Source organism: Rhipicephalus sanguineus, chromosome 3, assembly GCF_013339695.2.
Source record: "Rhipicephalus sanguineus isolate Rsan-2018 chromosome 3, BIME_Rsan_1.4, whole genome shotgun sequence".
Classification (NCBI taxonomy): Eukaryota; Metazoa; Arthropoda; class Arachnida; order Ixodida; family Ixodidae; genus Rhipicephalus; species Rhipicephalus sanguineus.
In genome coordinates, this window is record NC_051178.1 from 212,518,092 (window position 1) to 212,544,343 (window position 26,252).

Here is a 26,252-nt window from a genome sequence, read left to right on the forward strand (position 1 = left end):
TAAATTTTCGATGGCTTCGCGAATTCAGATGCGCTTATCATCGGGCACAAATCTCGGCATAATCATAAACATGCGCGATCCCAGTGGGTATTGTATAGTATGAGGGGCGTAGCCAGAAATTTTTTCGAGGGGGGGGGGGGTGCAACCATACTTTATGTAGGTTCGTGCGTGCGTTTGTATGTGTGCGTGTACATATACTCAAGCAAAATTGAAAATTTTGCTTGCGTTGAGAACCCCCCCCCCTGGCAACGCCCCTGTATAGTATGATGCTGACCAAGCGAGCTGTCGAAACAACCAAAGCGACATTCGATAAGAGAACACGGTGCGTGATCAGGCGTCGATATTATTCGAAATGAAACAGGCCTCTGCAAGAAACATGCATCATCGAAGTGGGCATGAAATATTCATTTATTTTTGTTTGCGCGTATCATTATGCCTGTCAAAGGGACCTCTAAAAAAGTCAAGGTGACATTAACTTGCGATCAGACGTTGTTATCATTCGATGCAAACCTTGGCAAAAGTGAAACTCCCCACGAAAACTGAACACTGCGCATTGCGATGCAGCTAGTGACTCTACAGGGCAGATTAAATTTTTGCTCTTCACACTGAGCTCATAATAAATTTAAAGCCGCACGACAAACATTGGCATCCTAGCAATCGAAAAGTTATCATAGAAAACGCACGCGAAAGCGTGCTGGATGTTGCTGACATCTCCGAGTAGACACGACTGCATGCCGCAACGAATGTGCGTTTACCAGTAATATAATTACAGAACTCGCGCAGTCACCTCCCTATTCAGGTCAAAGAAATGTGCCCGTTCAGCATCGGCACGTACGTAGCGCTCGCACAAACAGCATCGCCCCTTGACGACCTGCTCGGTCCCGAAAAGGTGGTCGATCGACCGTCCTCCTCTGGCGAGATTCCTACCGTGAAAACGTTTTTCCATCTCTGGTATCTTTCTAAACCTTCAGAGCAAGCGACACGTGAAGCTGCACGTGCACGGCGAGCAGAGAACAGCGCGTGCAGGGCGCGTGAACGTGGGAGACAGCACAGTCAAAAGCCAGGCGCTGGGAGAGAAGCGACCGGTTTCTGCAAGAAAGGCGGCGAAGGATGGATGGATGCTATGAGCGTCCCCTTTATACGGGGGCGGTGACATGTCTGCCACCAGGCTCGAAGGCGAAAAAAAAAGAGAAAGAAGAAAAAAAAAAACGTCCTGTTTCTGTTGTCCTAACGCCTTATCTACATTGATTAAATCTATGTTAGTATACCAAAAAATATAAATTCACGGTCCATCTCTCTGCCTCTTAAGGCAGAATGACCTTTTTTTTCCCCAATTATTTATTTTGTACTTTATCTCTACTTTTCTGCCACCAATACTCTAACCGTCTCTTACTTATTTCTATCGCGGACGTGTTCAGCTGTCCAGTGTTGTCCCTAAATCCCAAGGCTTCATGTAGACTCGTGCCCACACGTATACCTGGGTGAATATCGCCACATTCAATCAGTACATGTTCCATCGTTTCCTTAGTTCCCCCGCAGCATGTACATTGTTCTTCTTCGTTACTGAATCTCGCTTTATAACTACGCGTTCTAAGGCAGCCCGACCTTGCTTCAAACAGTAAGCGCTTCCCATTGAATTATCATAAAACCCTTCCCTCCTTATTTCGTTTTTTTCCTTTCGGTAGTTACTCAGAGCCGGCTTCTTTCCATCGCTGTCATCCAATAAGTCCTCTCCGCCTCTCTGACCTTCCGCTTAATGCTCCTTGTTGCCATATCGCCGCACTGCTAGCCGTATATTACTGGTGAGCCTCCTAGTTCTTTTTCTCCACTGCGTGTCAACGCTTTTTCTATACAAATACCTGAAAACCTTCTCTGCCCCATCTACTCTCCTTCATTTTCCTCAGCCTCTCTTCGAATCTCATTTGCTCTGCGCTTCCCTCACTTCAAAGCCTGTCCATCCCCTATCACCCTTTACTGCCTCATTTGTCGTCTTCCCGTGAGCGCCCAACGCGAGGCGGCCCACCGTCCTTTGATTTACATCCATTCCTGATTGCACCTCTGACTTCATGCACACCCTGATTCCCAAATGTAAGCCCCGGAACCATCACACCCTTCCACAGCCCTCGAAGCACCTCGTACCTATTGTATCCCCATAAAGCTCTGTGCTTCATAATTGCAGCATTCCTCTTTCCCTTTGCTACCGATGCTTTCTCTTGTACCTCCATATATCTATCCCCCTCATTTACCCATACTCCGAGGTACTTGTACTCGCTTACCTTCGGTATTTTTTGGCCCTGTATTAAGACCGTATGGTCTCCGTGATCATTGAATACCATCAATCCACATTTTGTTGCACTAAATCCTAGTCCTAGAGCCTCACACTCCCTTCCGCAATATATCTGCCAGTCGCTGTATATCATCTTGACTGTCCGCAAATAAGACAGTATCATCAGCATAAAATAGACCTGGAAGCTTCTGCTCAACCATCGCTCCGACCTGTTTGTGTGACAAATTAAATCCAATGTTGCTACCTTCTAGCGCTTTTTCCATCCTCGCCATGTACAGCATGAATAGCAGCGGGGACAAGGGCATCCCTGTCTCAGCCCCTTGCTAATTTCAACGCTGTCCTTGCTACTTATTCCTTCCCATTCTATACAAACTGTATTTTCCTCGGTATATTTCCTCAAAAGCTGTACACAGTTCGTCACCTATGCCCACTTCCTTCAATATATCCCACAAAATTTCCTGATTAAACGTTGTCATACGCCCCGGTGATATCTAGATAGCTACGTATAAGGGCTTGTTTTCTATTTTAGATATTTCTATACACGGGGTAGAACAAACAGATTATCGTTCTAACCGCCTGTCGATTCGAAATCTATTCTGAAGTTCTCCCAAAATATCATTTTGTTCTACCCACGCTTCTAGTTTTAATTTTACTGCCTGCATCGGCCAAACCTGTATAGCACCGATGTAATTGTTAGCGGTCTATACGAGCGAATGTTATCCTTTTCTCCCTTGCCTTTATAGATTAAGTTCATTCTACTTTTTCGCCAACTGTCTGGTATTTCCCTCTCCTGTAAGCACTTTTCTACGGCTTTCAGCAGTGCTCTTTAGTGTTATGTCCGAGTTCGTTAATGAGGCTGACGGGAACCCCATCTAAGCCCGGAGTAGTGCGCTTAGGAATTTTTCCTTCGGCCTTCTTCCAATTGAAATTCTCTAGTACTACATCTTCGTCGGTTGCACTCCTTTGCGTACTTTTACTCACCGGGGAATCCCCTGGGGGACCTTTTAAACGAATCGGCTGTTATCTTTCGGATGTAACCTAGCGCTTCATATCCTTCCAAATTTATTTCCTCCTTCATCTACCATATGTTGTTGCATTGTGACAGACTTCCTACCCAGCGCTTTTAGGTGGCTCCAAAATATCCTAGGCGCGGCCTTCTTCTTTTCGCGAATCTCTGTCATCCGCGTTCACTTTCACCTTTAATTTTTGCCTCGACTAATTTCTGCACAATGGATTTTTGCTCTAAATATATTTCCCATATTTGGTTGACTTCGTCCTGTGGCCGCTTCTCCTTTTTTGCCTGTCTGTGCTCCCGTGATGCCTGACGTCGCATCTCGATCGCTTCCCGGATTTCTTTGTTCCACCAACTTTTTGGCTTTTTCTTTCCTTTCCAACAAATAGTTTTCTTCTCTATTTCCATTTCTTTCGTGATTACATGTAGCAGCTCACTATACTTCCAGTCTTTGCCTGGTAGTTCGTCTACTTTTTCCTCGACTCTTGCGGCTATATTTGTTATTTGTTTGTCATTTAGATACGAGCTGCCAAACTTTGATTCTATGTTCTTATTTTCAGTTTTATATCCCATTTGTAATATTATGCGTTTATGATCACTACCCAAGCTGTTAATGCCTTCTTCGTCTATTCTCATCTCTCTAAGTTTGTCATATATTCCTTCTGTCATGAGACAGTAATCAATGCTCGATTGCCTGTTTCTGACTTCCCACGTGATCTGCCCCTCACACTTAGGCCCCACGTTAACTATCTCAAGACTATGTTGCTCGCAGAGATCTAGCAATAACTTGCCATTGGTGTCTGAATATCCGTCAAGGTCATGAATGTGAGCGTTCATGTCCCCTAGAAGGATTATCTCGGCATCATGACCAAATTCTTAATATCGCGTGCGACGCAGCGCCCCCTGGCCGAGCTTGGGAGGCCTATTCAGTTAGAGCTTTCGGGCCCCTGAAACACGTATGAGAAAGAGAACTCTATTTCGCACAATTCGTGTGACGAAATCAATATTTTTTTGGTCTCGCTATAAAGCAGCCAAAACCTTTCCGATGGGAGAAAGAATGAATTAATTCATTTTCAATAAAGTTTATTATTAATAGATGGTGTAATGCACATGGTCGGTTACAATCAACGTGCCATTTGCGAACTATTTCAGTCAATTCTACACCGCGGCACAATGGACCATTGTAAAGCCACATTAAACACAAATTCGCGTGATTGCACTTTCTTATCCGTTATGTACTTCCTGGTGGCAAATACATTGATCTCCAGAGTGTTCAAATCTTGCGATTTCTCAAGGTTATAAAAATATTTTAACGATATTCTCCGATCGAATAATTCTTCACAACGCCGAAGAACTCCAACTTCCATATTGATGCCAATGCATGCGCTCATCATTATGGCCATCGCATGTCTAGTCAGCGTCCGATTAATAGCTTAACTTCAGTCAGTTCAGAGCAAAACTCGGTGTTATCCCTTAGCCGGAAGTTTCCCTTACGTCTATGGTTGACGGTCATTGCTGTTTTCCTTGCTTGACCAAAGGCCGTCATCGCGTTTGTAGCTACACTACATGACTTATTCCTCAACATACTGCCCAAACGCGCTCGCGCTTGTTAGCTTGAAACCTAAATGTTGAATTTCAAAGTAAAATTGACCAGTGTTCAACTTGTCACTCGATCAGAGACGAATACTTTTCACCACGTCGCGTTATTTTGCTCTGCTTTCGATAACAACGGCGTTAGATTGATGAGCTCTGCTGACAAATCCTCATCACTCTATGCAGCAGCCGATGTAAGGCTGGACAAATATATAAATCAATCTAACGGTGTCGAGCAGTGCACCTGGTCCCACGTGGTGCGTCAGCAAGGGACTTGATAATTAAGTTCTCATATGTGTAGAAACGTACGGTACGCTTACGTTGCACAGCCTCTACAGTCAGCCACACATATCGTCAACGGCAGGTGAAGCGTCTACTATTAGCAATGTAATTTTATTACTTTTTTTTTCGTTTTGCATGCGAGGCACCGACGACGGCAGATTACCGCGAGGCACTAGCTATGCATTTATCTAACGCGTCTTGAAATATAAAGCTACAGCGTCCAGTTTTAAGCACGTGTTGCTACCATTGATAATTATCATTCTGTGAAATAACGGAACTAGTAAACATTTTATTAACATTCCAACAGAACAGCAGTGCGCGTTGCGCGTTACCCGCCGCAAATGCTCCATTATGTGATGCTTTTATACGTATGAGTCAGAAGATCAGACAAATCCGCGGAATGTTTCTCACGCATTTCCATGCATTATATTCGCTTGCTTATCTTTTTGTTTAGTATTTTCAAGGCGTATAAAATGATCACCATGCGATTTCTGACTGGCATTATTTCGTATCTTGAGGCAGTGCATCGTTGGGATTATTTTAACTTCTTTATAATGTAGGTTACGGTGTACCCGCTTTGTCTTTTATTAAAAACAAGGGTTCATTTTTATTTGAAATGCTGTGCTAAAATGATGAATGTCACAAACATATGCAAGGCGACCTCTGACAAAGTGATGGGATAACAGAAACTTTTCAAATAGGCATATCGAGGAATATGAGCTTATTATCTGTAAGAGATAAAGGTGTAACTACATTGCACATTAAAGAAAAAGATAAATTCGCGTTAACTTAATTCAAACTTGTTACTACCTAGACGTACACGCGTAAATTTTGACAAACGCAAGTCTTTAGTGGTGCTGTTTCGGACATGTCTCATTTTCTTGGCGGCAAAAGCATTGCTGGGCACTGACGGCGTGCCTGCAGATGTGCGGCTTCTTCGAAAGAGGAGGCGGCTCCACCATTCTGCCCTTGCGGCGCTAGAAAACGCTGAGAAAGAAAACCGGAGAACAGCGGAAAAAAAGAAAAAAAGAAGTTTCCCTCTCCCCACCGGGAGCTTCCGGGGCGCGGGCCGCAGTAGCGCATGTTATTTTGCTTCTTTTTTTAAGTGTGTTTCACCAGCTAGCGCTTACCGTTCTCTGGCAACGTTGTGCGTTCACCGGAAACGCTCCCTAGAAATCTTCCTGTTTACCTTGATGTAGCGTGGTTTTAGCCTGCGTTGCTGGCCGTAGCTGCTGGTGTTTCTATGTTTTCTGCGGATAAAATTATTCCGATGAAGCGCTCGTAACTCGGGCACCGATGTGTAGTGCCAGGATGGAGTCTGCGATCCGCAACTAATTTGCTATCGCAAGTCAAAACGTGCTGTTTCCCGATAGATGAAGGCAGAAATAGCGCCTGGATTGCAGCGATCAGGCGACAAAAACTGAGTTCCCACAAAGAGCGTGTAGATTTGTTCTCTCCACTTCATCAAAGGCAAGTAAAGTTCATTGCATACTCGGCCAATGCTCAGGTCGAAGGTCCCCAATTACAAGGAACACGTCGGACGTCGTCATCTACCACCCATGACAGATAGCTGCACTGAAAGCTGGCTAACACCGAAAATCCATCGTAACGGTGTTTCTTCTAGTTGTAGCCTCATCAGTGATGTGTGTACTGTTCGAAGCAACACTCGGGACACCAAAGCAGCCGTTCTCAACATGAATCGCCACGCAGTGTTCGTCGCGGTGCCCACGTTTTGTTGCCAATTGCAGTGACGCCGTTGCATATGCTTTTTATGAGAGCGACGCCTGCGAGTGGGTTCGCGTCGGTGCGAGCAAATTACTCATACACTGTCGCGTTGCCGCCAATGGACATCGTTGAACTCTAGCTACTTTATCTTTCGGTTGGAGCATGGACTGTAGATGTAGGTGGTTTAACTTGAAAGCTTAATACATGAATAACGTGCTCGTGAGTAAACCATAGTAGTTCGCGAGACTCAGCTTCACATGACGTCATCACAAATGAGTACGTTTTATATTTTCTCAGTCACACCGAACACTTTGGATCACTATCGATTCCGATCGGCGCCGATCTCTATCAAAAGTGCCCGGTGTGACACAAGCGCAATAATAACTTTATCGTGACCTTGTGTGCCTACACCAAACTACATAAATATGTCAGCGGCTGTGACAGGAGACAAGTTTCTAGCTCCAGTAGAAAAGCTGAACTGCACAACTTCCCTATCCAGCGTATCATGCAACTGTTCTCTCCGCTACAGTTTCTGCTTGTACCTCCACCGTGCGACGTTGTCCAACCCCTTCATATACTCCCTAGACTTCGCTCCAAACACATCTGCAGCAATGCCCCAGAAATAATAGAGCTACAAACACAAACACCCCAGGTAAACATCGCTGGTACCGTTGAAAAAGTATTGCCGGAAGTGGCGCACCGGAAGTCTTCTTGGGCATACCGTTCGGCGCATGCCAGTTTGTTTACAAAAAGCAGCGCGCGCCTTAGGCTGACCCTCTTTGCTCTTTCCCGCACTTTTCCACCTTCTGCGTTTTATTTTCCACAGCACGAGTCTTCAGTGGATTGCCATTGCTATGTGTTCGTTCTAACAATCTTGAAAGAATATTTCTTGTTTATATATTATTCGTGTATTGGTACTAAAATCTTACATTTCGGCCACGCCTTTTGATGAGTTTTTTTCACATAGCATATATGGTATTTCCGTGTGCCTGACTTATCCGTCAGCGAAAGATGAGAACGTTTACTCATTCCATTGCGCAAATTACATAATAAAGGACTAGCTGTTAGAACAAAACATTGCGTCTCTCTATCCACAGACTGTTTGGGTGCAGCGCTGCTCGGGCAGCACGCAAAAATTTCCATGCTTCATGTTGTCTGTATACAGACGATGCTTCTTTTAAGTTATACAGAATGGTTTTTAATGGCCGTTTTAGTTCAGAAATGACATAAATGTATTATGTGAGCTCGGTTTAATGCAAGCGGGTGACATTACTTGCATGAAAAAGCAAAATAAATAATCGCCTATCTAAATAAAGTTCATTTATGACTTTCAAATTACACTGCCTTACCTACTGCAACTAACTGTAGCCACTGAGTTTGCAATAATTGGAATGAAATCTTACGATTTAATATTTATGCCATCAAATTTGAGGTAGAAATTCACTGTTTGCTTCAGTCACATTTATTTTTGTAAGAATCCGTTTTAAGCATCGAACAACGACAAAAGCCTAGTTTAACGCCCATGTATATAAATACTGTCGCCTACTTGGCGAATGATGGTCTCGAAAAAATCTAGATACGCACGTCTGGAGAAACCATGCACGAATGTAATGGCTCGCTATTATTTTTGTTATTTAGTCAATAATGTATTTGGATTGTTCGCACAAATAATCTCTATCACTTGGTGTAATCAGCTCAAGGACCACAAGTATGTTGTGTGTCACAGGTGATTTTTGTAATGTTTAAAAAATCACACTGTAGGAGTTGTTTACACTTCCTGCAGTGTATTTTATGCTGCCCTAAAATAATACGCGCTGTTCGAATTCTCTGCCGGCAACCAAGGCCGGCACGACGTGTTGCCGACTTGTCGCCCCGACAAGCATTTGGCGCGCTCGGCGTTCACTCGGCCACCAAAGGTGGTGCGAATCGTGCAGCCGACCTAGTGCCGACAAGCGTTTGGCGCGCTCGGCGTTCACTTGGCCACCGACGGTGGCGCGAATCGTGCAGCAGATCGTCTCCTGCCTTTATCGTGTGTTTTTCATTCCGTTTTTTTATTCGGTTTTTTTCCTTTTCCTCTTGTTTTTTATTTGTTTTATTAATTTTTTTAAGGTCAGGACACGGAGAGTGTTCCCCCGTTGCAAAGGGGCAGGCCGCCAACACATCATCATCATCATCTAGTGCCGACGTAGCTGGCAGCGCACCTCCGGCCGACCCTTTTCGGATGCCTGGTGGCCAGTGAAGTCGGCTGCCGGCTATTTGCCAGTGATCAGCCAAACGTCGGCAGTCGGCCAGCGTTGCTTGGGTAGTCCCCCTTCGCACGAAACCTCTATGAAACGTTTTATAAGGTTTTGAACATTTTAAAGACGTTTTATAGGGGTTTTGTGTTTCATGGGTTGTAGAATGTCTTTCAAAAGTACACGTCATAAGCTTGGCAAATGAAGGCTTCAGGTAATGTAGAGTTCAATGCAGTCCTAATCATTTAGATAAATTTATTAATACAGATCATAGATTGCACAAGGATACATCAAGTATAGAGTTAACGTTCAATATTTTGAAACGTTCACATGCATCAAGAGAAAGCTGGCATACATGCTGCTTATACGAAAGTGACACCTTACAGTCTCGACGGTTATTGAGCATAAGGTGGACAAATTATTGACCATAATTGGCCCCCTCCTGCTGGCCCCCCACTGAGGAGCCAATCGTGACATATAGAGATTCAATTGCACTCATACTGGAAAATGCACCATCAGGCTAGGGCATTAGATGCAATGAGAGTTCAAATAGATTTATAACATTTAAGTTTTAGTGCACTAGACATATGACAAAAATGTGAACATATATATGCATATGTGAAAGGAGACGTTTGCATGTTGTCACATAAACATTTTACACACAACAATTTCGACGGGCTCCGCTCTCCCACGCTGAGTCGTGCTACCACGAATAAGTAACTATTGTTGACTAGCCGGAAGCTCGGGACGGTATTGTGAAACAATACTGACAAAAAAAAGAAAACAGAAAAGTTTTCTTATTCAGCGCGATTAGAACCGAGGTCGCATAGGAACAACGCATCAACCGAACGCTAGGGCTGTCTAACCGCCGCAGACATGAACGAAAAAGTTACGACTCCGTCAGAGCAGTAACGTTGACGTTGACGCATAACCTGAAAAGAAAAAAAAACGAAAAAAAAAACCCGGGAGCAATCGAACTGACGACCTGCAGCCCTAACACTCCATGGAGAGCGCGCCAACCAACTACGCCACGAACATTTTTTTGTCGTTATTACAAGGCTTCCTCAACAGTGAGAAGAGAGTACATCCACTGCTTTACGATCATGTTTACGATGACGGGGCCCGTCACTATAAGTACGCCGCTATTAAGACGGGCCCCGTCACTATTACCATTTACACTACGGTGACGGGCCCCGTCACTTTTACGACGGTACTGCGCTGACGGGCCCCGTCACCGTAGTCAGTGCCATAGTATAGTGAAATCGTAATTCACCAATACGACAAAAATCATTTTTTCGTTTAGCACACCTTTCAAAAAAAAAAGAAAGAAAGAGGAGACAAAAAAAAAACACGAATGTTCATTACTAGTTTTAAAAACCACAGCGGCGTCGGCAAAGGCCTGCCGGCCGAAACTAGGGTGCCTGAATGGTTTCAGGCACCCTAGCCGAAACTAGAGTGACCTAGAATAGGGGGAGTGTCCAAAGCGCCGCGCGAATACATGGGAGGAGCGAAGGAGCGAGGGCCTTTTGCGGTGAACTTCCGCACCGCGGCGCTGCCGTGCCGGACCCGTTAGAGTTACTGTACCTGTAACTCTAGGACCCGTGGGCTTTCTCCGCGGCGGAAGCCGCGTCAAAGCGGCGAGCGTCTGCTACGCGCGTGATATTTTGGCCGCTATTAGCTAAAATTGCGGAAATTTGGGCAATATTTAATACTGCGTCACTGCAACATAATACAGCAGCGACTAATCACACAGAAAACGCGTTTGTTAGATTGTGCGTTTTGAAACGGGGATTTTGTATATATTCTTTCAGCTGGTTTGTCACCGCATTGGTCCACACTTCCGCGGCTGTTTGAGGAGCGCATCCTGCGCGCACTTCAGCGTGAGAAAAGGCGCTTAACTTACTTTCGTGTGGAATGACGAACGAAAACTTGCTGCAGGAAAGAATAATCTGGAGATAACCAGGAGAACGTAGCACATAATGCACGTAGTAACTAGCTCATGCATGCTAACGCGTTTGCACCCTTCATATCCTATCTTTTATTTCGTGCATTCGATTTGTTTTACAAGGCTACCTACGGCGCTCTGCTGTTTCAAGCCATTTTATGCGAAGCCGAATGTGTCAGTCGGCGTAAAAAATTACTCGCGTCTCGTTCACGTGGTATCAGGGGCGTAGCCAGAGGGGGGGGTTCAACCCCCCCCCCCCGAATTTTTTCAATTTTGCTTGCGTATATATACACGCACACATACAAACGCACGCACGAACATACATAAAGTATGGTTGAACCCCCCCCCCCCCCCCCGAAAAAAATTTCTGGCTACGCCCTTGCGTGGTATACACGAAAATTAGCACGGAGGGGCACGAATGTACGTATGCCCAATAAGACCGATAGATCATGGCATCACTAACTTGACATGCTTGCCATTTGCGTAACGACTAACAATAATAATATGGTGTGTGGCGCGCAAACCCGCTTTCTGTAGCCAGAAATAATTCTGACGATTTGTTTCCGTCAGGTTATAAAAACGCGGTGGTCACCTGTATCGATGTAAACATGTTAGACTTACTCATACATTTTGAAGAACTGACCGCATAGGTAAAATGTATGCGAAAAAACTACATGAAAAAAAAAACATGGTCTCTTATGCATTCGCCTGAGATGACTCGAAAACGAAGGCCATCTTTTAACACGAAAGTGTTTTATGCCGGGGTCCACCAAGACTTCAGTGACGTATTTCCGTCACGGAAATGACGTTGAAAAAATATACACAATCAGATGGCAAAGAAAAAAAGGCACCGTCAACGGGCATCGAACCCACGACCGCACGGTCCGCAACAGCATATGCTGGGCACGCTACCCACTGCGCCACGGTCACAGACTCTGGAAGCTTTACGAACGCGCCTTTTATATCTAACACTCTCCCGGTCGGCTGGGTGGTGTTGACCTCTGGGAGTGGTAAGGTAAAGTAATTCGTCTTTGCTGTGGCCTCCGCGACTAGCACCTGCAAGCGTTATGCGTCCGTCCCATTCGGCGCGTTTTCAATAGAAGTTGAATGTCGTCACTGCCTTAACACACCGCGAGGTGGCCACCTTTGCCCAAGCGTCGTAAAAGCGTCGGCCTCGCTCAGCATCACGCTAATACAAACCACAAATAGCTCTGCGACGCTCGCCTGCCTCACCTGGCTGTAACGCCGCGTTCCATGCTCACGCGCTCACCCCGAGAAAAATCGCAGCCGGGCTACCGGGGCATCACGACGCGCTTTGCGTTTCTCTGTAGTCCGGCCGTGGTGTTCAATCACATTTTAACATGCCGCGGGATGGCGACCAAGTTGTCCAATATGCGACGCTCTTCTGGCTATCACACCTCGTTCTCTGATTACGCTTTCAGCGTTAACTACTACAGGCTACAGCTACCACAAGGGTTTGTTTAATCATTTAACATGGACGTTAGTCGTCCGGATGGAGATGAACCACCAATCATCAAAGTGGGTGCATACACGTTAAACGGCGCCATTAGCTGCCAGATATCAATATACATTGTGCACATAGGCGTGCGCACAGGGGGGGGGGGGCGCAGGAGGGGCGCCCCCCCCTAATCACCTAAGAGGGGGGCGCAAAATCTGCCCCGTACATTGACCCTTCTAGCCACCTAAGAGGGGGGGAGGGGCGCAAAATCTGCCCCATTCATTGACTTAGTAGGGTGGGGGGCCGCTGCGACGGATCTTTGCACCCCCTAATGGGGAACTCTGCGCACGCCTATGATTGTGCAAACTCTCTTATATCAATGTACAGTAAGCATTCAGTTACTTCTGTAAGGGCACGCTTTACTTTCGTGTTATTCCGATTCCTATGACGGAGGGATCAACCGTGTTTTTTTTCGTCAGTCGATGCATTGATCCTCCCTCGCCCCTCTCCGAAAGCTTTCTTCTGTACATAACGTGCTTTCGGACTGCCGACAGGATCGAAGGCATTGCAAGCTTTCTGCACCTCACCTGCTTTTACACTGCCTCTGTGATCGGCCCCCGATCACGGAGGCAATGCAAAGCGACCGTGTCACGTGATGGCGTCATCATATGACGTCTGAATGACGTCATAGTAACGTCACAAGTTCTGTCGACGTCATCGCGTGATGATATTGTGCATCACTCGTGTTGGCTACGCGGGACGCCGACGGTCAATTTTCGTGTTTGATGAGGCCCATCTAAGGCTCTACCTTAAAAAAAAACAAGACAAATCAAAGTAAATAAAGCGATAACAGTGCATCATCGTGTATGCCTCACTTCACGTTACGAGCGATCGCCCGAAAACAAACGCGATTCTCAGTTTAGAGCAGCTGATTGCACGCGTCTGCGTTTACCCGTCTGGTCATCTCTTTATATTTATTCAAGAGATGACCAGACTCGCTATTTAAGTACTCCGGAGCTTCAGCACGAAATTGTGGTGGGCGCTATATTGAGGTCATCAGGAAAAAGCGGGAAATTGCGGTCGGGTGCCCTGTTGGCGCACACTCAACTGCCACGGAAACAATTGTATTTTATGTAACTACTCCCACATCTTTTTGTAAATTCTCTGAACCGGGCGAACGCTAACCTCCGAGAACCATGAAAACATTGAAGTTGAGAAAAGTTGAGAATAAGTTGTTTGAAACTGTTTTTATTACGTATAGTGAAGGCTTGAAGCAATGCTTGTTGTACGCTACCTCAGAAGCAAAAACATAAGCCAACAGCACTGCGGTCGTATGGCCGTCTCTACTCTTTCTTTTTCTTTTTTTTGTTTCCCTTGCGTCTTCCCGGTGTGCTCGGTCCATAATAAAGAGCTAGTGGAGGCTAATGAATTGTTGAATAAAGCGGTGTGCGTATGGCTAGCAAACCAGTGGCGACCATGAGTAAAAAGCCCGTAGCGTGAAGCGGTCACTGCGCGCAAGTATTTAAGCTGACTGCGCGTGCAAATTACTTTTTTTATTACTCTTAATTCGAGCATGCGTGATGCTATTGCTCGATTACTCGTGCGAATAAGGTTTTTTGTTTTCGTTCTTTGCGTGTGCGTGTCCGTTTTGCGCGTTTTTACACACGCACCAACGTTCTCGATCTCTGACCGGGACTAGGCCACGCTGATGCCGCTTGACACATGATTTTTTGCATTCTCTTGTTGCCCCAGCACTAACACAACGCTTAAAGATGGATAAGCTCCATTCCGCACCGCATTATAAAAGTTAAGTAGACTTCAAGTGCCCTGTGTGAAAACGCGGTGCCAGAAACTACAGCGCGTAGCAGACGCCCCTCACTTTCCGCGCGCTTCCCGAGCGCGGAAAGCCCACGGGTCCGGCGCAGCAGCGGCGCGGCGCGGTAGTTCACCGCAAAAGGCTCACGCGGGAGCCGGCGCTTTGGACACTCCCCCTATTCTAGGTTTTTTATAGCCGAAACCGAGAGGATGCCACCTAACGACAAAAATGCGGCATGCTCGTGTTACTGTAGTGTCGCCGCAGGCGCGACACCACAGTTGTGCGTGTTACAGTGTAGAGTAGGGCAGTGGGCTCACTGCAGTGCCTTATCTCTGCACCGCGCCGCCGCGGCCCTCTCCGCGTCGACAGCTTGAGCGCCCGCTAGGGGCGCTGCCGCCAGTTTCTCCTGAAAACTCTTGCGGGGTGTGAAGCGCGTCCCCTTGGTCGGTAGGGGTTAGGCTGGTTACGCTGTAGTTGCGGGGGGATCAACAAACGCGGGGTTGGAGGCGGGCAGAGGGCTACCACAATGACACAAGACATCACACAAAAAAAGAAGAGAAGGGGGGTAGAGCAATTTATCTTTTTTTTTAAAGCCGTGTCCTTCTTTATTCGCACTGCTGAAGAACTGGCGCAATTCTACTGTGCAATAAAAATATGTATACGTACGTGATCTATGTTACTTGTTATGTACTCATAATAGATATATGTATAAATATTTTTTTTTTCATTGGGCATACGCGTCCAACTGCAGTTTTGGTAACCTTGTGTGATCTACGTCTACAAATAAAAAATTGTTAAGATTACGGTGCGGATACATTTATACGAAGCCGAGTTATTCTGTCCATTATTGGTTCGTGAAAAAAAAAAGAACATTAAGTAGGTTATCTTTGTAGAAACAGTGCTCACTAGACGACGACGAAGTAGAAGAAGGCACAGGACAGGCGCTGACTCGCAACTAAAGTTTATTAGGAAAAACACGCAATATATATAGGTGATGTGCAACAACAAAACAACAAAAAAACACCAAAAGCGAATAAGACCCAAACAAGTCTCAAGCAAGTAAAAGCAAAAAAACAGGTATCATAGTCTGCAGGTGCTGCAAAGGTACGAAAACTCTGCGTCACTCAGCGAAATCGATGGCATGCTAACACACTTATCTCCTTTTCTTCTAATGTGGAAGGCCTCGATCACTTCCCTTGCTACCTGCTCTTTATGATGCGATAAAATCATTGTGTCACTGAAGAAGGGTGCGGAGCCGCATTCGTGGCAATGAGCGGCGAGAGATATTGCGTGTTTTTCCTAATAAACTTTAGTTGCGAGTCAGCGCCTGTCCTGTGCCTTCTTTTACTTCGTCGTCGTCTAGTGAGCGCTGTTTCTACAAAGATGAACGCATACCAACTCGCTCAAGCTTCCATTCTTATTAAGTAGGTTAGTTACACAGACCAGGTCATATGTACGGGGGAAAAATAATAAAAAAAAAATGAGGCGTTGTTTATATTCGGCATAGTGGGGCTCGAGTGAAGTCGCTATGATCGCTACACTGGCGAAAGGGCATTGAAAATCGTATAGATCAGCAGGACAAAAAAAAAAAAAAACTTTAACGCCTCCAACTACACACCCTGTTACTGCAGCGGCTGCGTGGAGGAGCATTCATCTGTGCAATAGACGCTTAAAACATCGCCCATGCCTCCGTAAATCAGTCACAACGACAGCAATTTATTTTACAACACAGAGAAAAGTTCCATTAAAAGAACTTCCGTGAGTTGCGCACCGTAACTAGGTAACTTTGACTTTTCTTGCGCGCGAAACAGCAACGCGCGCTAGCCGCGCCCTACAACCCGCCGGAAAGTTTTAGGTGACGCTGCGAGCCGCGCCGCCTGTCGGCGGCGACATGAAGTGCGCCACGCTCCGCCGCTCAGTGAGCGCACTACACTGTACTCGTGTGGCGGAAGAGAGAAAACCGGAAAACATGACGCACGTTGTCCCCATCACACGTAAACGTCACAGGCAATGAATCATGGGGACGAAGTTACTTGGGTTCGCATGACATAAGTTGTTGGCACGGGCCAAACAAACAAAACGGCTGCTCTGAATGTGCTAGCTTCGACAGGGTAACGAAGGAGACTCCGACGGTGATGTGACAGCTTCTAATGAACAACATTTCTTTTGCAGTTCTCGTGGTCGCCGTTTACTCAGTCCACGAGCCATCCAGGCTGGTGGTTCCCAAGCTTCAAGAGATGTGCACCACGTTAATTGAACAGTGTTATTAAACTCTACTGCCACCCTCTCACCGAAGAAAATAAAAATGATACTCTCTTTTTTGTCATGTCATTTCTAAAACAAGGTACCGCCCGTTTGATGGTCGATCCTCCGCGGTGGGTTGCGCCAGATTACTAAGGGACAACCAACCAGAGTCCGCAACTTCGACAACGTAAACAAGCACAGCACTAACACGCCGCTTTACTTTTATTTGCGGTTCAAAATTAGTTGTATTAGCTGTTGCGAAAAAAAAAAAAAAGTGCGCGAGCGGCCTCACGCCTACGGCGTTTGACGCCTCAATGACGTCACAGCTATTTGACGAACACTGTACCCTCGCACATTTTCAAAATTTTCCACCACTCGGGTCTTCAGTAAGCCATGTTGCATTGAATAAACAAGATTACCATAAAAAGGCCACCGTTTTCAAGAGATATTAATGTCCTGCCCTGTGGTCATTACGGCATGAGACAAACCCGGTTGATGAACTTGGCACAGCAAAGCAATGATCACAGCAGCTTCAGTGGTAACTAGAAATGCAACAAAATGAGGGCAAGAAATTACCATACTTATATGAGCGATGCATGCTCGCAGTCTACCAAACCGAAGTACAATGATACGCGGAAATATTGAACACACTGTCATACAAGCTTCGGTACTAAAGAAACCCAAACTCGAGGAGAACGCTGCGAGGCCGAGATACAACCACCATAGCCGAAACGACAGAGAGAGAGAGAGAGAGAAAGAGAGGCGGCTGCAAAGCCTGTTCACACAAGCGGAAGCACCTCCGACTCTGAAAAATAGTTCCGCATACTACGAACGAATACTCTGTAATTCGCAAGTTCTAAACATTTATCATATTTCAGAGCAAAGAAACAATAATATTTCTAGTATGTTACGGTAGTTAGTATTTTTACAAGCTGTATCATGATGAACCGTCACGGGCACGATAATGCGGAAGAATACTAGGTCTGAAACTGTGGCCGGTTTTTCCTTTCGTGTCGTACTCATTGCATGCGATCATGTCCTATTCCCACGATGAAAGGTGAGCTCCGTCTTCAAGTATATTTTGTCGCCTAGACTTTCTTAAAAATAGCCGAAATAGGCTTCTAAGTAGTTCATTATTGCCGAGAAGTTGTTTTCGGCATGATTAACTCGCGGTTGTTTGAGAAAGACCCGAAATTGCGGGGCCCGTCTTGTGACACGGCCATCATGGCGAATTGGTTTTTGCACTGTGCTTAACACGTGCCCGGCTACACTGTGCGGTTGAGCGAATTTTACGCGCCGGGGACAGATTTATTTCGTTATTCGAGCAACAGCCAGCTTTTCAGTATTTGTATTTTTTTTAGCCGGTCGAGTAAAGCTACTGTCGCGAACCTGCAATTTACCCGCCTGTGATTGACCGGACGTTTGAATGGGTGCGTCTGAAACAGCTTGCTGATGTAGAGGCGGCAATTTGGCAACAGTGTCAAAGTTGGAACATATACGTGGCGTTCACTACGGTTGGGGGCGCATCCCAGCATGTATTTTGTTGTCTACTTACAACTACGCCGTGTTGCCGGTTCAACTGCGCCGAAATCTGGCGTTAGGCCTACTTTAGGCCTTGCGGCGTGTCATCGCTTTTTCTCGAGCAAATACCACGGCAGACCTTGCCGCCCTCCCGTATCTTTCAGCAACAGTCGTTGTTGTGCCGTTTGCTTATTATAGCTAGTGAATTTTTTGTTTGTTTGTCGGTATTTAAGATGACAGTAAAAGCTTCTACAAAGCGCTTGCCTTTGTATAAAATTCTCGTCACCTACAAGTCGGTGCCACTATGAGATCGTCCGTCGTACATTGTTGGACGGTATCAGCGCTAACCTATCTCAATTGACTTTGCCGGGGTAATTCCGAGCTTGGAACATACCATCGACAAGGGGCCGTCGTAGTGGTGCGCGTACGAATTTTTTTAACGAAAGCTGTAGCATATAGGATTCGCTGCGCCGCATGAGTGTCTTTTACCACTTTGTATCGGTCATCGTGCTGGAACAGCTGCTTGCTTGCTGAAGTCATCGAAGGTATTCGTTGTGTGCTGATAGACATGTGCATTTCCCAATTCAGTCTGACGCAACAGATTCCCGTAGACCATTCTTAGAAAGTGTTCTTAATGCGCTGTTAATTATATGTTGCCGCGCCGTGTTCGATGCTTGCCCTTTAAAAAGCACCAATGCCGTTCCATGAACTTGCGGTTTTGGATCGTCCAGAGGTCAAACAGCATGGCCCACCAGGTTTGGGTGAGGTCTCAGGGCAAACACTTCTGGTGGTCTCCGAGAGCTCAGTGACTGGTGCTACACTTTTTCTTTTCTTTTGTATTCATTCTGCAGGAACATTGTCATCATGTATATATTCTGTGCTTTCTATGCTGAATAGGCTTCAAACGTGCACATTATAGCGTCTATGGCAGGCAACGCTTAAAATATTGCATGTTTAAGTTTGGATTTTGCTGGCTTGAACTGCGACGTAGGCTTTGCGGTGGATTTGGAAATAAGCCACATTGTTATTTTGAACAGAAATGGGCCGAGCGACTGGGATCCTGAGAAACGACAGGACCAGGAGTATGATGGCCCCCCTGGCATGGAGCCGGATGGCATCATCGAGGTGAACTTTTTCTTCTCCCTTTTCTTCGTACGCTTGCACTGTGGGAAAGTTGTGTAAAAATGCTGGACTTGGGCGATCGACCATTTTTTTTGGGTAATGCCACGGCGCTGAACAAGGTATCGCATGTCGGGGCTGTTTTTACTAAGCTTGATGTTCTTTTTCCGGCAGAGCAACTGGGAGGAGATCATCGACAACTTCGATGACATGAACCTTCGTGAAGAGCTGTTGCGTGGAATCTATGCCTATGGTTTTGAGAAGCCATCTGCCATTCAGCAGAGAGCCATAATCCCATGTATCAAAGGTAGGTTTCATTAGAATAGTGGCACAAAATCGTCTACAAAATAGCGATGGAGATATAGCCTAGAATATATTCAGGCTCAAATGCAGTGCTACGAAGCATCTTATGTCGTCGCCATCGATTTGGGTATAATGTAAACGGCTGCCTACGTTTGGGGGTTTAGAAAAGGGATGTATATATATGGTCCTGCGGCGTGCTGATGCCATTAGCAGTGCCACTGTAGGGGGTGCTATGCCATCCGTGCCACCGCTGTCGTTCATTCCCCGGAGGATGTTGTGGCCTCAAACTCCGATCACTGTGGGTTCAGGCTTAGCGAGCCACTAGGCCGCGTCTGTCGTAGCCTGTGTATGTGTAGCGCACCCCTCTGCACGTGCTTAGCTAGCAAAGATGTCGAGCGCCGCGTGGTAAAATAGTGTTAGGTCGAACACACAAAACACTTATTCCCTTTGGCGGCACCCTCCGCTCACAGGAAGCAGTGAAGCAAAGACTATGCTCGCTGCCCACTAGATGTCTAGCGACGTTTGCTGGACATATCCAATCGGATCGGTGGCTGGTGCTATGTATCGTGGAACAATGCAACCTTAAGGGGAGATGCTACTCGAAAACACTTTTTCTTTAGTTTTCAAGTTAGGGTTTCCAAAATTTAGCCACAGAGATATCTTTTCTTGTAGATTCCAAAACTGTTATCAGATTTTGTGTGGCCTCATTACTTTTAAAGTTATTATACATGCAATAGCAAAACAAAGGTATTTTTACTCTCGCTTTTTTGACATCAAAACTTTTGTGTAGATGTTTGTGTAATAGCTTATTATGCTTGTCATGAACTACTGTGTGCATTTAAGAGGTTAAAATTATGAGAAAAAAAAGCTGTTACTACAAAAAATGAACAGATCTGCCAAACTTCTTTTTTTCAGGGTTCCTTGTATCATTTCTTGGTATGTTTTTATTGATAATGGCTATGTATCATAAATCAGAATAGATAACGGCACTCTACACACCTTGAAGAATGTGTGTGCCAAGTTTCATCGCAATAGGACAATTTTAAGGGGATGAAACTATGTGAGTGAAATGTGACCGTGGCCAAAAATTTCAAAATGAGAAAAACACGTTTGAAAGTTTGAAACATGTTTACTAATTAGGGTGCACTTGCAAACACTCAAAAGTCTGTTCAATGCACAGGCAGTATGCCCAGGAGCTGGCCACGGTGACTAGAATTCACCCGCACTGTATGTAACTCCTTCGCGGTCCTTCCGAGCGGAGTCCTGTAGGCGAGCTCTCGTGGCCGATGCGCGGCGGTGAGCCCTCACCTCAGCAGTCTGTTGGGCATTCATCTTCTGAATGCGCCTCTTGTCGCTGTAGTCCCCCAGGGTGATCAAGCTTGCTGGTGGTAGAACACCAAGCTCCTCCAGGACCACCTCGAAGCTTGCATGGCCCCGGTTATACCAGAGCACAGCAATGGCTGTGGCAGTCTCCACAGCACTTCGGGAAGCAAACTTTGTTTTTGGGCACAGCAGCCACACCTTGCTGTTGAGAGACTCAGCAGCGTTCTGAGTTTTCCCTCGAAGGCATCGGGCCAGCAGCTTCTCGTCAGAAAGGCGCTTGTATATGGGCAGCAGTGCCCGGCCCTGTGCCTTTGTCAGAAGTGGTGTATGCTGTGGTGCAGGCTCGCCCATTGCTTCAGCACGCTTGTGCTTGCACCACGATTCTTGGCCTGGTGGGCAGAAGTTGTGGCTGCCAGCACCATCAGTGGAGCACGAGTGAAAGTAGGACGCCCATATGGCAGTGTACATGTCCCGTAGGTTGCCTCTATTGCCCGTGATGGCGATCTGATATGTCTGCAGCTTTTCAATGGTGGCAGGCTTGAGCTTCTCGCCTCTGGGCAGTGGTGTCGGCAATTTGCGTATGCCAGTGCCTAGGCGCTTCGCAACATGATTAGTGCAGTCCTCCTTGCAGATGGCACCTGCACCGTACACCTTGGCATCACAAACTCCGTTATATGCTTTGCTGTCGCCATCACTAAGAAATGTTGTGAAGCGAAGTGGAGTCTCATACAGCAAAGTGCGCTCCCATATCCGTAGTGCTGCTTCAGCTTCCATGCCATGAGCGGAGCTATCGGTGTTCTTCTCACAGACAGGTCTGTGGTAGGCCTGCCAGATTTCCTCTTCAGAGCCCATGTCGTTGTGTAGACTGCAAGCGTGGCAGTAATTCGACAGGACTTCGAAATCTAAGCACAGGCCGGTGTCCAGGGAGATAGCCGCGCCGACTCCGTTGTGGCTTTTATGGCCCCGTTTCTGCCAAGTTCCGTCATACATTACGGCCACGTCACTACCATCAACCACCTGCTTTGTTACGGCTCTTGCCTGGTTCAAATTTTCGGTTACGGCCCTCATAGCAGCATCGTGAACCTTCTTGCTGATTGCCTGGAAGGTTTTGTGGTGCATGGGCTTCGCTAGTCCAACAATCGCACAAAACCGCGAAAGCTGGTCATGTCCGATGCCTATGGCACGCGAGGCTACAACAGCTTTCACATTAGCCGCGAAGCTATCGCGCGAGCTGCCGTTGCCGTAGTGCCCCACCTCCGCGCAGTCGTCAGATGCTGCGGCGGCTTCGCCGGAGGCAACACGCCTCGACGTATGTGTCGAAGAGAGAACACCAGACGCGCACTCACTGTTCTCACACCACAACTCGAGACAGGACGACAGTCCTTTGCGCCGTTCTGCCACCTCGCGAACAACAAGTTTGTGTTCACGGCAAGACGGGCACTCCGCTCCGCCCACAAGTGCCGTCATCGCATCGATGTCGCACAGCACTGCTGATGATACGCCATCACGCGCATGCCTTTGGTTCTTCTCAAAAAACTCCAGTTTTTTTTGTGAGGCGCTGACGAAGTTTGCGGCAGCGTCGAGGCCGCCGGCGAAGTCACTGTCGCGATCGTTGCCGACGCTGGGGTTAGGCCTAGACCTCTCCGGGCCGTTCACCTTTGCCGCAGTCTGACGACGCACTTTACGACGTTTTCCCACATACTTGTTTATCGTCCGGTACTTTTTCACTTTGTACACCTGCTTTCTGGCAGGATTCATCGCGTAACTAATTGAATAAATCCTTGGGAAGTTCAGCTTGCGATGCAGCGCGGGGCCGAAGGGACAAGCGGGCGCTGCGCTAGCCAATGGCGCGCTCGCTACGGCACCACGTGACGCGCCGCGCGATTCAAACGGCACGCAGGGGCGTTCAAAAAAGGCTTTTTTATAGTATTTTTTTCTTTCCGGACGAGACTTTCCGAGCCTGTTTTCGAGAGAGCATGGACAACTCTACCCGCCTCAGTGATTACAAATGGCGCACGGTGCCGCTGCCTCGAGATACCGAGGCCGGGAAAACGTCGATTTCGGCAGATTTCAGCGATTTTCTAGGTCTCCGGGGCTTACTTGAGCGCATTTTTCAGTAACTTCTGACACGAATTACCGATTGAAATTTATTTCTGGTAAACATGAATGTTTAAAGAATCTAATACGACTGAAAACAAAAAAGTGAAAATTTCCGGAAAAAACTCGATTTTTCGACCCGCGTCTCCCCTTAAATGTACGCGGGAAGTTCGAAACTTGTTTGGCTGAGCCGCTGCGATTTGTAGCTGATTTGCATGTTTGAAGTTTTCCGATAAATTACATGCTTACGCAGTGGGCTTCAATCTGTCTGCAGATGATTTCTAGGACTTGTTTAACCAACTCAATGTGTTTATAAAAAATTGTCTAAACCGTTTTAGGGTCCCTTTAACCCCTTAACTGTTTTGGACGAGTGTGGCTTGTCCGCTTGAGACATCTCCCTACGAGTGCTTTGAACGAGACTCTCGTTTCCAAGATAGTTCGTGTTTCTTAGATGGCAGCACTTGTTTGCCAATTTTCTTTGTTTTAACTGCCATTTCACATTTTTTTGTCACTTGTGTTTAGAAAATGTTGTCCAGTGAAGGCTGACACGTGTGTTGCTTGTACATCGTCGCAAGAAAGAAGCCTTTCGTCATCGTACAACTCTTAAGCGCACAAATATGGCTGAATCTTCAGCTGCTTCATTGGCAACTGAGCGAAGAGGTTCTTTAGGCAGCTGTACTGAAGGCACCGTTGCTCATTTTGTGCTTGTTGTCAGCGGTAAATATTGCACCTCTGAAATGAAATGTTTCACCGAAAGAATGTGTACACACCTATCCACGCACACAGTCTAATTTCATTAAGGGGATGCACCGATGACTTGCAGCCTTTGGCTGCGGGGCGTTGTATAGATGTTGTTCAGTGTGAGGGAGCTGCTTTGCTCTCATTGTTTGTTCACCTGTGTGAACAAATGAGAGCTCTCATTTGTTCATCGTGTGTTTGTTCACCGTGTGAAGTTAGAAGTCGTAAAGGTGGCCGCTAAACTATAAAAGAAGCTTCTTTTGTTGCAACTGCCCCACTTGAGCATAGCTGGAATATGAACGTCATTGGCTCTGTTATAGACCTAAGTCTCGCTGGGTGGCATCATCGTAATAAGCTATGTAAGGGTGTGGCATCCTGAAGTTTGCGCATTTCTAACCGGGGGGGGGAATGAATATTTCTCAACAAACTTTGCAAAACATTTCTATATTGGTACTCCACATCAAATGTAGGGGCTCTGGCTACCGTGCTGTCATTTGAGCACTTTAGGGGCCCAACTTGTTGTCAATCCATGTATCTCGTGTGGCATGATCACGCTCACAGTAAAGCGCTCAATACAGGCCATACCCAGGCTAGCATTGCTTAAAACTGCGTTAAAATGAACAAACAAGGTCTAAAAGAATATAATTACCAGAAATAACAAATAAGGGATGTTAATAATTAACTAAAAGTTGCTAAAAACGTTTCGGAAACCTGTGGGCGATTTTGGGGCTGCGCTAGAGAGGCCAGGGCGCCACTGCCTGGCCGAGTGAGCGAATGCCCCTTCCTGCTTTGCTGGCGCTGCATTGCTACATCTGACGGGGGAAACAATCTGACTGAACTCGCTTCAGACGACGCGCATCTCAACCGCCGTAACAAGCAGGAAGTCAATAAAGCACAGCATAAAGTAGCGCACATGTGGCACAGAGTTTGCAAATTTCTCTTAAAGGGCCCCTCACCAGGTTTGACAATTTTGAGCCGACGAGCGCAATGCATGCACTAGGCGTTCACGATTACGTCTGCCAAAATTTGCAACGCTACGCGCCGCGTAAATGGGTCAAATTTCAAGCTGAACGCTGCTTGCCCTTCTTCTCGCGTCCGCGCGCCCAGAGAATGAGGGGATGACGTACATGAGAGAATGGCCCTGCGTAGATAGTAGTGCTGTGACGTCGCTCCTCTACGTAGATGACTGTGCTCTGATGTTGCCAACAGTAGCACGTGACACTGCGATAATTATTTGACACGACGTGTAGTTTTTGTAATTTGTTGCTTGAATGGATGAATAAAACTTGAGAGCAATAATAAAACACACAAACGGAATGTGTGCGTTTTCTTTTTTAATTTTTACTGCTAATCGCAGCGAGATTCGAGACTAATCTACCTCTGTTTCGCACGCGTTCGTGTTCTCGCGCTTTGTGCATCGTGCAGACGCCACCCTTTACAACGAAACTAATTTTCTACCGCGTTCCAGCGCTCATTAGGCTCATTTATCCTCCCGCGTCTAACTAGACGTTCATGCGGCACACCGCTAGTCACGCGCCCGTACAAATGTTGCAGCTTTCGTGCTCAGTAATAGGTTGATAGCCAAGTGATCGGCGAGGGCGCATTCGGCATAACGTGCAGAGATGAAGCGCAAAGAACGCCGCCACAACACCGCTCGCGTCTCGGGGGCTCGGGCTGGTTCGGGCGCGTCATGCGCTCGTGACATTTTGTGCGCATGACGTGATCATGCGTATGCGTTATGTGATCCTTCCGCTCGCGTGGCGAAGAGGGCAGGGAAGGGATTTGGCTTGCGAAGGCTACGCGGGGCGAGCGGCAAGGGTTTGCAGCTCGCCTCCTCGCATCATGGTTTCGCGCCGCTACAAATTATTGTTTTTCTCAGCTTCTAACCGACCGATTAGTAAAATTCTTGTGGCATAATGCTCTTTATTGGGCTCGCAACAACTTGCAATGTCTAACTGAAATTCGCTAGGTCACCTGGTGAGGGGCCCTTTAAGATTCTACTCATGCTGGGGAAACCCTACATGCTTACCTCAAACATTGGAGTTATTGACGCTTTGGTAAATGGCGCAGTGGGAACTAGACTGGTTTGGTTTAGAATAGTTTGCATCTGGTCTGTTTGGTGATCTTGCATGTTTAGCGGTTGCAACAAGAATTCAGACGCATGGACGAAGGAAAGAAACGCGGACACTGGCAACTCTGTGCACGGGAATCGCTGGGTGCGCATGGTACGCACTTCCTGAGGTTTTACAGTAGTGGAGCTGCCATATGTTTTTGTTCAGTGGCTGATTACATGGTCTTGGTTTGGTACAGACCGGCACATTGTTCGTGGCACGCTTAAACACATTAAAAGGCTTCACAGCAACACAGTTTCTCAACAAACTGACGTAGGGACTTTCCATAAAAATAAACTTCGAGAATGCTTTAAAGGGTCTGTCTACCGTCCTTCATCGCTTTTCTGTTTTGTACCGCAATAGAAAGCGTACCGTCTGAAGTGTCCAACTTTTCAGCGGTTTTTCTGGAAAGTGAGTAGAAATTTTTAAAAGAGAATTTTTCG

General features: G+C 46.6%; 3 protein-coding genes across 3 annotated transcripts in view; 2 read left to right on the top strand and 1 right to left on the bottom strand.

Moving 5' to 3' along the window:
• LOC119386295 (uncharacterized) overlaps positions 1-16,659 on the top strand; it is a 44,550-nt gene extending 27,891 nt beyond the window's left edge. Inside the window, exon 3 of the mRNA XM_037653621.2 lies at positions 16,526-16,659. Within this exon, the coding sequence (XP_037509549.2) occupies positions 16,526-16,623 (98 nt within the window). The 3' untranslated portion in view covers positions 16,624-16,659. The remainder of the gene's footprint in view (positions 1-16,525) is intronic.
• An 870-nt stretch (positions 16,660-17,529) lies between these two features.
• The window catches only part of LOC119388254 (eukaryotic initiation factor 4A-I), an 84,592-nt gene continuing 75,869 nt past the window's right edge, over positions 17,530-26,252 (top strand). Inside the window, exons 1-3 of the mRNA XM_037655926.2 lie at positions 17,530-17,654; positions 19,156-19,243; positions 19,412-19,544. Coding sequence (XP_037511854.1) covers positions 17,632-17,654; positions 19,156-19,243; positions 19,412-19,544 — 244 coding nt within the window. The 5' untranslated portion in view covers positions 17,530-17,631. The remainder of the gene's footprint in view (positions 17,655-19,155; positions 19,244-19,411; positions 19,545-26,252) is intronic.
• On the bottom strand, positions 19,987-23,215 carry LOC119388253 (uncharacterized). Its single transcript, XM_037655925.2, has one exon. It carries the CDS (start codon positions 22,619-22,621, stop codon positions 20,750-20,752), a length of 1,872 nt encoding a protein of 623 aa, XP_037511853.1. The 5' UTR covers positions 22,622-23,215; the 3' UTR covers positions 19,987-20,749.

Excerpts from the sequence above, each read along its gene's own strand:
- LOC119388253 (XM_037655925.2), bottom strand. The coding sequence starts at position 22,621 with ATGAATCCTGCCAGAAAGCAGGTGTACAAAGTGAAAAAGTACCGGACG.